This window comes from Thalassophryne amazonica, chromosome 7, assembly GCF_902500255.1.
Source record: "Thalassophryne amazonica chromosome 7, fThaAma1.1, whole genome shotgun sequence".
Lineage (NCBI taxonomy): Eukaryota > Metazoa > Chordata > Actinopteri > Batrachoidiformes > Batrachoididae > Thalassophryne > Thalassophryne amazonica.
In genome coordinates, this window is record NC_047109.1 from 92,653,411 (window position 1) to 92,665,441 (window position 12,031).

Sequence of the window (12,031 nt, forward strand, 5' to 3'; positions counted from 1 at the left end):
GGCAGGGGGAGAGAAGCTGCAGAGAGGTGTATAAGACCACAGCTCTGCCTCCTGGTCCCAACGCTGGACAGTCACAGTATGGAGGATCCAAGAAAATTGGCCAGATTTCTAGAAATGAGAGCTGCTCCATCCAAAGTGGGATCGATGCCGTCTCTCCTAACAAGACCAGGTTTTCCCCAGAAGCTTTGCCAATTATCTATGAAGCCCACCTCATTTTTTGGACACCACTCAGACAACCAGCAATTCAAGGAGAACATGCGGCTAAACATGTCACTCCCGGTCTGATTGGGGAGGGGCCCAGAGAAAACAACAGAGTCCGACATTGTTTTTGCAAAGTTACACACCGATTTAATGTTAATTTTAGTGACCTCCGATTGGCGTAACCGAGTGTCATTACTGCCGACGTGAATTACAATCTTACCAAATTTACGCTTAGCCTTAGCCAGCAATTTCAAATGTCCTTCGATGTGGCCTGCTCTGGCCCCCGGAAGACAATTGACAATGGTTGCTGGTGTCGCTAACTTCACATTTCTCAAAACAGAGTCGCCAATAACCAGAGTTTGATCCTCGGCGAGTGTATCGTCGAGTGGGGAAAAACGGTTAGAGATGTGAACGGGTTGACGGTGTACACGGGGCTTCTGTTTAGGGCTACGCTTCCTCCTCACAGTCACCCAGTCAGCCTGCTTTCCCGACTGCCCGGGATCTGCCAGGGGGGAACTAACGGCGGCTAAGCTACCTTGGTCCGCACCGACTACAGGGGCCTGGCTAGCTGTAGAATTTTCCACGGTGCAGAGCAGAGTCTCCAATTCGCCCAGCCTGGCCTCCAAAGCTACGAATAAGCTGCACTTATTACAAGTACCGTTACTGCTAAAGGAGGCCGAGGAATAACTGAACATTTCACACCCAGAGCAGAAAAGTACGGGAGAGACAGGAGAAGCCGCCATGCTAAATCGGCTAAGAGCTAGTAGCTACGCAACCTAGCGGATTCCTAAAAACACACAAAGTGAATAATGTGTAAATAATTTAGAGGTGATTCAGCAGAAGGAGTGCCTTAATTAAGGCACCAAACAGGCCATGAAGCAGCACAGGTAACGCATGACAACAGCGAACGCACGACAACGGTGCTAAAATAAAATAAAAATCAACTAAACACGCTGTGGAGCAGCACAGGTAACGCACGACAACAGTGCTAAAAAAAAATAAAAACGAAAGCGTTAGCAAGCTAGTTAGCTTGCCAACGCTGATGAAAGTTAGCTGATAAAAGTGCTCCGTCGCGATGTTTTGACCGTTAGAGGTCTTCCTTAGGCGTTGGAGCACAGTAAAAAAGTTAAAAAAAAAGTAAAAAGGTAAAAAAGTAAAAAAGTCTTGAAAAAGACTGTTAGTTCAAAGTCCAAAGCAGCAGGTAACAGTCTCTGTGTAAACAGTCCCAACAGAGAGCCAAAATTCTGATGCAACGTCTTCCTTCCCGATCAAGCAATAATTGCAGATCATAATAATATCAGGTGTTTGTTCATGACAGGACACAGCAGAGTATGCACACGGGGTTAAAATGGTGTATGCCTTAAAAAGCCATAACTCACTGTGGGTCGTGGGTGACGAAGCAGTGTGCAGCAGAAAGCAGGTAATTTGGCGAGATGATGGAGGCACCGCAAACGTGCCCTCTGGTCATGAAGTGAAGGCTGACCTGCCAGGGCCACTCCCCCAGTTCTGCATCCTGCCCTCCTACGATGCGGTTGAGTTTATAAGGTCTGATGCCACAATCTGTTGTTAGACAATAGAATGAAAGTGCAGTCGTGGCATACGGCGAGGGCGCAATACTGTGTGAAGCTGGCATGAAGGATCGGGGTGGGGGGCGGGGGGCATGCAGGAAAATCAGATTTGGTCCACTTCAAGCCATCACGATATTGGCCTTGGCGACGAACGCTATGACTCTTTGGAATGCTAATAAGACACTTTAGCGTATCAGATGATCAGAAGCAGAGAAATAAATAAATAAATAAAAAACATCAGATCGTGAGACAAAGAAAAACTAAACCCGAGATGACAAGAGCTGTTTTGAAAGGAGAATTAAATAAATAAAGCAGTCAAGGCCGCAGGCACTTTCCTAACCGACAGCTAAAACCCGATCTTTAAAATCCACTTTAAATGACAGTGAAGACATCAGACGGGCTTTATGATGTTTTACATTTCTTAAATGTTAGATTGTGGGAAGGCGGGATGAAGTGAAAACATTTCTTACCACAGTGCTCCTCGTCTGAGCCGTCAGAGCAGTCTATGTCACGGTCGCATTCGGCGTTCACCTTATTGACACAGTCTTTGTTCTTACACTGGAAACTGAAGTCGGAGCAGATCCCCACGGCTGCACACGGGGAGAAACAGATCCAAAAATCAAAACGCATACGGCATTCCAGTCCCATGCTTATTGCATTGCTGAGTTTGACCAGTAAAGCAGCGTGCAATCAGTTGGGCTTCAGTGCTGGGCATGAATGCACAAAGCATAGTGATTGAGGAGCAGATTACATTGATTGGGCATATTGATTGGGGTTGAGGTTTAATATCCCTCTTTATTCGCACAAGTGAAAAGTCAAAAGGAAATGCAAAGGACAGAGAGACTGAGTGGAATAGAAGTAGTGAGCAGGAGCAAATGAATTACAAGAGCAAAAGCCAGAACCTGCCCGGCAAAGGTTTTTTATAACGATCTGCGCTGCATGCTTATCAATCACTCTGGCACAGATTATCAAACAGGTGATTGGCTAAGAAGAGAACATTGCCCTGACACTTACAGCTTTCACAACCAGCCTCGTCACTTCCATCTTCGCAGTCTTTCTTTTTGTCACATCTGACATCCTGAGGCAAACATCCTCCGTTCCCGCAGCGCCACTCGTTCTGAGCACAACCTGCAGGAAAGATGACAGTGGCAACATTATCAATAAAATAAAAGCATAAGAAGAACACGAGCTAGGGGTGGGCAATACATTGAATTTTGATTTCAATTACAATTTTGGCTTCACATTGTTATCGAAACAATGATTGTTTTGCCATGTTCTGTTTTGCAATGGTGCTCTCCTTTGGCAATATGTGATATGTTCATATGACAACCTCCAATGTGTGTGTTCCAGGTGCACCACTGCAGGCTACCTTCAATGTTAGGCTGCTAGGCTGATGGGTGGCTGCTAGGTGCTGTAGACCAGTTTTTCCTTTGAGAATTTTCATACAAATATCTGAGAAAATATGGTTTGTCCTGTGGTTAATTGTGCTAATGGACCATGTAAGAAGTCAGTGCTCCGGTATTTCTGTGACAAACTTTTACTATCATTTATTTGATATGTTAGCACTAATTAGCAGGTATTGATACCTTGGTGCTGTAAGATCCACTGGTGGCGCCATGGTTACTGAAGCAATATACCAGTCATGGTTAATATCTACACCAAGGCCACACATAAGGAAAATTGATGCAGTCCCCAAAAATAAACAAAACATCCTAAACAAAGTTAGTCTGTTAGCCTTAGCTAGCTTGGTACCAACGAGACAGGAATCTGTTAGGGCTTTATTCATCCACCCATGTCACAGGTTTTGCCCAAGCCCCTTTATCCACCTCTTTACCAGTTTATGGGTTGGCCAGTTTTTTGTTAATTTTTATTAATAGTTCAGATAAAAGGATTTTTTTTTTTTACAACCCCAATTCCAATGAAGTTGGGACGTTGTGTAAAAGGTAAATAAAAACTGAATACAATGTTTTGCAAATCCTCTTCAACCTATATTCAGTTGAATACACCACAAAGACAAGATATTTAATGTTAAAACTGATAAACTTTGTTTTTGTGCAAATATTTGCTCATTTTGAAATGGATGCTTGCATAGGGTGGAGCTTATTTTTAAAGTTTGTAAATATCACTTTCTTACCCCCTAGTTTTGTTCCTATATATGAAAAAAATAGTCAAAATATCAGCTTCTTTGGTGAACATTTACTGGTAGCTCAACTGCATTGAAGTTTTCCAGAAATCAGCTTATACAAGCTTTTCATACGGAATTGATAATGTACCAATGTAATATTTACACTGCAGTATTCTGTAAACTGCTGAACACTGTGACCCATAACTTCATCACATATCAAAGGCAAAAAGTTGCTGACATCAGAAATGATGCAACACAGAGTCTGATACATGTATATTGTATGTTTGTTGTAACATGTAGTAAGCTTGTTGTTTATATACTATATAATTTCTACTGACATCAGCTGTGTCAAGTACATTCTGTGCATGCTCGTCTTGCCTAAAAGTGTGATGTTGAACCATTCTGGGCAATGAGTCTGCTTCCTGCTGATATCTTTAATTTCTAAGCAACCCCAGGCATTATCAGACTGTACTGACATCATTTGCATCCTGATATGAAATCTACAATTTGTGTTGTGACCACTAAACAGTGCAAACAGTTGACTGACTGCAGCAGCAAAACAATACATGTACTATTAACTCTTGTTCACGGTTACTAGTTTTATTGTGGTTCTTAATGTTCAGTACATATAGTGAGACATGGCAGCAACAACTAGATCTCAAACACAAGTCTATCTTCTTGGCAGTACTGTGACTGAATTAAGTGGCAGCAAAATGCCGTCTCTGCGCATGGCTCTTGGTTTCTTTTTACATCATGTGGATATGTGTGAAACTATCAGACAGTCATCAGCTGCTACAGTAGAAGAGATAGCAAAATTTTGGCACAAAGCAAGAATATCAATAATTGATGTACAGAACTATAGTAGAGAAGCTTGAATCGTCGACTGGACTGGGTTGCTTGATGTGAGGACGTTTCGCTTCAAATCGCAGAAGCTTCCTCAGCTAAAGTTTTTGCTCTGGTAGTCTGACTTCTGTCTTGACTCTTGTAGAGAAGAAAATACTACCGAGAGGCCAACTGCTATAGGCTAGTGACTAAACAGTAGCTCTAATTAGCACCTATTGTGCTCTAGTTAGCACCCTCCTAATGACAGGGCAGCTGTCCCTCCTAATGATGGGACGGAAGCCTCTCCTAACGGCTCCCTTGACGACTCTCCTGATGACGTGAATGACTCATTACCATGAACAAAAGACTGAAACGGCTTTGACCTGAGTACCTCATTGTAAACAGGGGACAAAGCGTGTCTCAGACCCCTTCCACGGTTAAGGTTGGGTTTCAACTGTTTCACAAAGAATGCTTCCTTGACACCTCTCTCAAACCATTTCTTCTCTCTGGCTAAGATTTTAACTTCCTTGTCCTCAAACATGTGGTTAGTGTCTTTCAGGTGGAGATTAACTGCAGACTGAGGTGCATTTGCGCCCTCTCTGCGGTGCTGGTATAGCGTTTTGTGTAAAGGTTTATTAGTCTCACCTATGTAGTGTTCATTAGTTTTCCTGACATCTGATAGAATACACTACATTGCTCTGTTTGTAACTAGGGATCCTGTCCTTAGGGTGAACTAATTTCTGTCTGAAGGTGTTAACCGGTTTAAAGTAAACTGGGATTTTGTGTTGTCTGAAGATCCTCTGTAGTTTTTTCCCCTACTCCTGCTAAATAAGGGAGAGACACTCCTCTTCTTGTCTCCGTCTCCTGTCTATCTGTGTCTCTTTGTTTTCTGGGACTTCTGCATTTTGTCCAGGGAGAGGTGTCAAGGAAGCATTCTTTGTGAAACAGTTGAAACCTAGCCTTAACCGGGGAGGGGGTCTGAGACACGCTTTGTCCTCTGTTTACAAAGGGGCACTCAGGTCAAAGCAGTTTCAGTCTTTTGTTCATGGTAATGAGCCATTCACGTCATCAGGAGAGTCGTCAAGGGAGCCATTAGGAGAGGTTTCCGTCCCATCATTAGGAGGGACAGCTGCCCTGTCATTAGGAGGATGCTAATTAGAGCTATTGTTTAGTCACTAGCCTATAGCAGTTGGATTCTCGGTAGGAGGGGTCTGGTTAGGTTTAAAAAACTCCAGCTTTTGTTGGCTTCTGTATTTTCTTCTCTACAAGAGTCAAGACAGAAGTCAGACTACCAGAGCAAGAATTTTAGGTGAGGAAGCTTCTGCGATTTGAAGCGAAACGTCCTCGCGTCAAGCAACCCAGTCCAGTCGAAGATTCAAGCTTCTCTACTATGGAAACCACCTGGACAACTGAGAGCCTACACAGAAACGATGTACAGAACTGTCAAACTAAATTAGAATGATTATTTGAAGAATGGCGTTTGCTTAAAAAGAATAGGCAGGAAGTCTGCTCACTGGCTCTCAAAGGTAATTTACAGCCTGAAGATCTGGATGTTTCGAGGCCAGTTTCGTCTCACAAAGAAAGAGGAGAAGGGTCTACAAGATGTGTGCGTGTTTGCAGCACGTGTATACCTGAAGGCTTGGACTATGGCTCCTCTAGCAGCAAGTGCACCTTATAGTGACTTTCTACTGCTGAAATCACTTCTTGCTTATGCTGAAGTCAATCCAGCAATATCAAAGGCTGCGTCGCTCAAGTTATCCAATCACTTATGGTACGTGTCACCTCAGCTAGTTGGATTAGCCTTTTTTGACAGAAGGGTAACTTCAGCAACCAAGAGACAGATGGTAAATGCCATAAAATATGAGGCGGTTCAGCAGGATCACACCAAACGTGTAACTGTGGACCTGCAAGCATTCATGGAAAAGAATTTTGAAGATTTCTTCTCGACAAAGTCCATGACCTTGTTTGAACAGATGGAAATACCACATGCATTTCTGACTGTGGACCCAGACTTGTGGGAGTCACAGGAGGACTACCAGCAAGCAGCAGAGATAGTTCGTGCCTTGAGTGTGGTGAATGACCATGCAGAGCGTGGGGTGGCTCTCATTCAAGAACTCAGTGGTCTTATAACTAAAGATGAGTCACGGCTTCAGTTTTTATTGCAAATGGTTGAGCAGCACAGGCGGGCTTATCCTGACAGCAAGAAAGAGACACTGACAAGACTGCCAAGTCCATCTGTGTAGATTTTTACAGTGTGGATTCTGCAAAAAGACTTAACGTTACTATTGTAGTATTGTCCTGAACTGTTGTAGATGTGAACTATACTGTTTAGTGTTTACTTGTAATCAAAACAATATTTGAGTTTAAATATTATAATTGCCATACAAGGTAACCTTGTTAACCCTGTTAACCTTAAATTTTTGCTGTATTATAAAAATATCTTGCGTTTTTTAAATAGACTAATTTGCTATTTTTGTTATTTTTGAGGCCATTGAGCTACCTCTAAATATAACAGTAAGAGGCTGAAACTTTTTGTCCAATGTTTTTGGATAAGGAGAAAAACCTTTAGAGGGTAAGACTTCAGAAAATCACAATTTTAATTTTTTTTTGGCCATTTAAGCTCCACCCTAATGCCTGCAACACGTTTCAAAAAAGCTGGGACAGTGGTATGTTTTCCACTGTGTTACATCAAACAAGCGTTTGGGAACTGAGGACACTAATTGTTGAAGCTTTGTAGGTGGAATTCTTTCATATTCTTGCTTGATGTATGACTTCAGCTGTTCAACAATCCGGGGTCTCCGTTGTTATATTTTGCGCTTCATAATGCGCCACACAGTTTCAGTGGGTGACAGGTCTGGACTGCAGGCAGGCCAGTCTAGTACCTGCACTCTTTTACTATGAAGCCACGCTGTTGTAACACGTGCAGAATGTGGCTTGGCATTGTCTTGCTGAAATAAGCAGGGACATCCCTGAAAAAGATGTTGCTTGGACGGCAGCATGTGTTGCTCCAAAACCTGGATGTACCTTTCAGCATTGATGGTGCCATCACAGATGTGTAAGTTGCCCATGCCATGGGCACTAACATACCCCCATACCATCACAGATGCTAGCTGCTGAACTTTGCGCTGGTAACAATCAGGATGGTGTTTCTCCTTTTTTGTTTCATTTCCTTTAAGTTTCATTACACTAGAAGTCTTTCAGAAAGCACTGTAACTAGGTTTAAGGATATAATTCCTTCTTTATGTTCTCTAATGCCATATACCAACACAGTGCAGAGTAGCTACCTAAACTCTGTAAGTGAGATAGAGTATCTCGTCAATAGTTTTACATCCTCATTGAAGACAACTTTGGATGCTGTAGCTCCTCTGAAAAAGAGAGCTTTAAATCAGAAGTGCCTGACTCCGTGGTATAACTCAGACTCGCAGCTTAAAGCAGATAACCCGTACATGGAGAGGAAATGGCGTCTCACTAATTTAGAAGATCTTCACTTAGCCTGGAAAAAGTCTGTTGCTCTATAAAAAAGCCCTCCGTAAAGCTAGGACATCTTACTACTCATCACTAATTGAAGAAAATAAGAACCCCAGGTTTCTTTTCAGCACTGTAGCCAGGCTGACAAAGAGTCAGAGCTCTATTGAGCCGAGTATTCCTTTAACTAGTAATGACTTCATGACTTTCTTTGCTAATAAAATTTTAACTATTAGAGAAAAAATTACTCATAACCATCCCAAAGACGTATCGTTATTTTTGGCTGCTTTCAGTGATGCCGGTATTTGGTTAGACTCTTTCTCTCCGATTGTTCTGAGTTATTTTCATTAGTTACTTCATCCAAACCATCAACATGTCTATTAGACCCCATTCCTACCAGGCTGCTCAAGGAAGCCCTACCATTATTTAATGCTTCGATCTTAAATATGATCAATCTATCTTTATTAGTTGGCTATGTACCACAGGCATTTAAGGTGGCAGTAATTAAACCATTACTTAAAAAGCCATCACTTGACCCAGCTATCTTAGCTAATTATAGGCCAATCTCCAACCTTCCTTTTCTCTCAAATTCTTGAAAGGGTAGTTGTAAAACAGCTAACTGATCATCTGCAGAGGAATGGTCTATTTGAAGAGTTTCAGTCAGGTTTTAGAATTCATCATAGTACAGAAACAGCATTAGTGAAGGTTACAAATGATCTTCTTATGGCCTCAGACAGTGGACTCATCTCTGCTTGTTCTGTTAGACCTCAGTGCTGCTTTTGATACTGTTGACCATAAAATTTTATTACAGAGATTAGAGCATGCCATAGGTATTAAAGGCACTGCGCTGCGGTGGTTTGAATCATATTTATCTAATAGATTACAATTTGTTCATGTAAATGGGGAATCTTCTTCACAGACTAAGGTTAATTATGGAGTTCCACAAGGTTCTGCGCTAGGACCAATTTTATTCACTTTATACATGCTTCCCTTAGGCAGTATTATTAGACGGCATTGCTTAAATTTTCATTGTTATGCAGATGATACCCAGCTTTATCTATCCATGAAGCCAGAGGACACACACCAATTAGCTAAACTGCAGGATTGTCTTAGAGACATAAAGACATGGATGACCTCTAATTTCCTGCTTTTAAACTCAGATAAAATTGAAGTTATTGTACTTGGCCCCACAAATCTTAGAAACATGGTGTCTAACCAGATCCTTACTCTGGATGGCATTACCCTGACCTCTAGTAATACTGTGAGAAATCTTGGAGTCACTTTTGATCAGGATATGTCATTCAATGCGCATATTAAACAAATATGTAGGACTGCTTTTTTGCATTTATGCAATATCTCTAAAATTAGAAAGGTCTTGTCTCAGAGTGATGCTGAAAAACTAATTCATGCATTTATTTCCTCTAGGCTGGACTATTGTAATTCATTATTATCAGGTTGTCCTAAAAGTTCCCTGAAAAGCCTTCAGTTAATTCAAAATGCTGCAGCTAGAGTACTAACGGGGACTAGAAGGAGAGAGCATATCTCACCCATATTGGCCTCTCTTCATTGGCTTCCTGTTAATTCTAGAATAGAATTTAAAATTCTTCTTCTTACTTATAAGGTTTTGAATAATCAGGTCCCATCTTATCTTAGGGACCTCATAGTACCATATCACCCCAATAGAGCGCTTTGCTCTCAGACTGCAGGCTTACTTGTAGTTCCTAGGGTTTGTAAGAGTAGAATGGGAGGCAGAGCCTTCAGCTTTCAGGCTCCTCTCCTGTGGAACCAGCTCCCAATTCAGATCAGGGAGACAGACACCCTCTCTACTTTTAAGATTAGGCTTAAAACTTTCCTTTTTGCTAAAGCTTATAGTTAGGGCTGGATCAGGTGACCCTGAACCATCCCTTAGTTATGCTGCTATAGACTTAGACTGCTGGGGGGTTCCCATGATGCACTGAGTGTTTCTTTCTCTTTTTGCTCTGTATGCACCACTCTGAATTTAATCATTAGTGACTGATCTCTGCTCCCCTCCACAGCATGTCTTTTTCATGGTTCTCTCCCTCAGCCCCAACCAGTCCTAGCAGAAGACTGCCCCTCCCTGAGCCTGGTTCTGCTGGAGGTTTCTTCCTGTTAAAAGGGAGTTTTTCCTTCCCACTGTGGCCAAGTGCTTGCTCACAGGGGGTCGTTTTGACCGTTGGGGTTTTTACGTAATTATTGTATGGCCTTGCCTTACAATATAAAGCGCCTCAGGGCAACTGTTTGTTGTGATTTGGCGCTATATAAATAAAATTGATTGACTGATTGATCTGTCCATTTCAAATGAGCTCAGGCCCAGAGAAGGCGGCGGCGTTTCTGGATGTTGATGTATGGCTTTCGCTTTGCATGGCAGAGTTTTAACTTGCACTTGTAGATGTAGCGATGAACTGTGTTAACTGACAATGGTTCTCTGAAGTGTTCCTGAGCCCACGCGGTAAGATCCTTTACACAATGATGTTGGTTTTTAATGCAGTGCTGCCTGAGGGATCGAAGGTCATGGGTATTCAATGTTGGTTTTCGGCCTTGGTGCTTACATGTATAAAGTTCTCCAGATTCTCTGAATCTTCTGATTATATTATGGACTGTAGATGATGGAATCCCCAAATCCCTTGCAATTGAACATTGAGAAACATTGTTCTTAAACTGTTGGACTATTTTTTCATGCAGTTGTTCACAAAGTGGTGATCCTCGCTCCATCTTTGCTCGTGAACAGCTGAGCCTTTTGGGGATGCTCCTTTTATACTCAATCATGACACTCACCTGTTTCCAATTAACCTGTTCACCTGTGGAATGTTCCAAACAGGTGTTCTTTGAGCATTCATCAACTTTCCCAGTCTTTTGCTGCCCCTGTTCCAGGCATCCATTTCAAAATGAGCAAATATTTGCACAAAAACAAAAAAGTCTATCAGTTTCAACATTAAATATCTCGTCTTTGTGGTGTATTCTATTGAATATAGGTTGAAGAGGATTTGCAAATCATTGTATTCTGTTTTTATTTACATTTTACACAATGTCCCAACTTCATTGGAATTGGGGTTGTAAAAAAGATCTATAAGGCTAGTATCTCTCAGAGTGGTGAATGCTGACAGACGTTGGAATTTTTAAATTCAATAATTTTGTTGGAGAAAGTCAAGCCCAGTGTTGCAGACCGAACGGTCCACCCCTAAAAACTGATCTGCCCCTAAAAACTGGTCCGCCCTGCCTCCACTGTGCATGCATCATTTCGGACCTCAGCAGCTCGTCTGAGACAGTCTCTTCACTCAAAGTGATCAAATGGATAAAAGGGACTATTAACCATCAGATTACAAGGTAAAACCTCTTAAACCATTCTAAAATCAGTATTGAGCAGAAACAAGGTCGTTTTAAGCAGAAATTACGCGTTAACGTAACGTGACGCTTTGAAATGCCGGCGGCGCAGTGAATGCAGCAGGAGCAGCTCGCCATGGCTGCGACGCTTCCTCAGTCTATTATGAAACAATGCTCAATTTATGTGGAAATGATTGTTGTATGAAAGCTTCAGATATCTGTCGCTGAGATAGATGATGACTGGTGTGCAGCGTTAAGCAGAAATGAGGCGATAATCGGTGAAATACTGCCAATGCTCCAAAATGACGCATGCACAGTGAAGGCAGGGGAGACCAATTTTTACAGGGGACCGTTCAGTCTGCGACACCAGATATCATGGAGTGGCGAAAGATGACGAAAAGTTCTGCTTCTCTTGAGCAAGAACTGATTTGTCTGGCTGCTATTGCATAAGAGAAGGGGGGAAAAAAGAGGAAGAAAAAAGAAAGTAAGAAGAAAAGGTACACTGTAG

General features: G+C 42.1%; 1 protein-coding gene across 2 annotated transcripts in view; it reads right to left on the bottom strand.

Moving 5' to 3' along the window:
- The window catches only part of zmp:0000001114 (suppressor of tumorigenicity 14 protein), a 69,142-nt gene that overhangs the window by 8,620 nt on the left and 48,491 nt on the right, over nt 1-12,031 (bottom strand). For both annotated transcript variants that reach the window (XM_034175070.1, XM_034175069.1), the window contains exons 14-16: nt 2,784-2,897; nt 2,240-2,359; nt 1,581-1,761 (exon numbers count right to left, since the gene is read on the bottom strand). In XM_034175070.1, the coding sequence (XP_034030961.1) occupies nt 1,581-1,761; nt 2,240-2,359; nt 2,784-2,897 (415 nt within the window). The remainder of the gene's footprint in view (nt 1-1,580; nt 1,762-2,239; nt 2,360-2,783; nt 2,898-12,031) is intronic.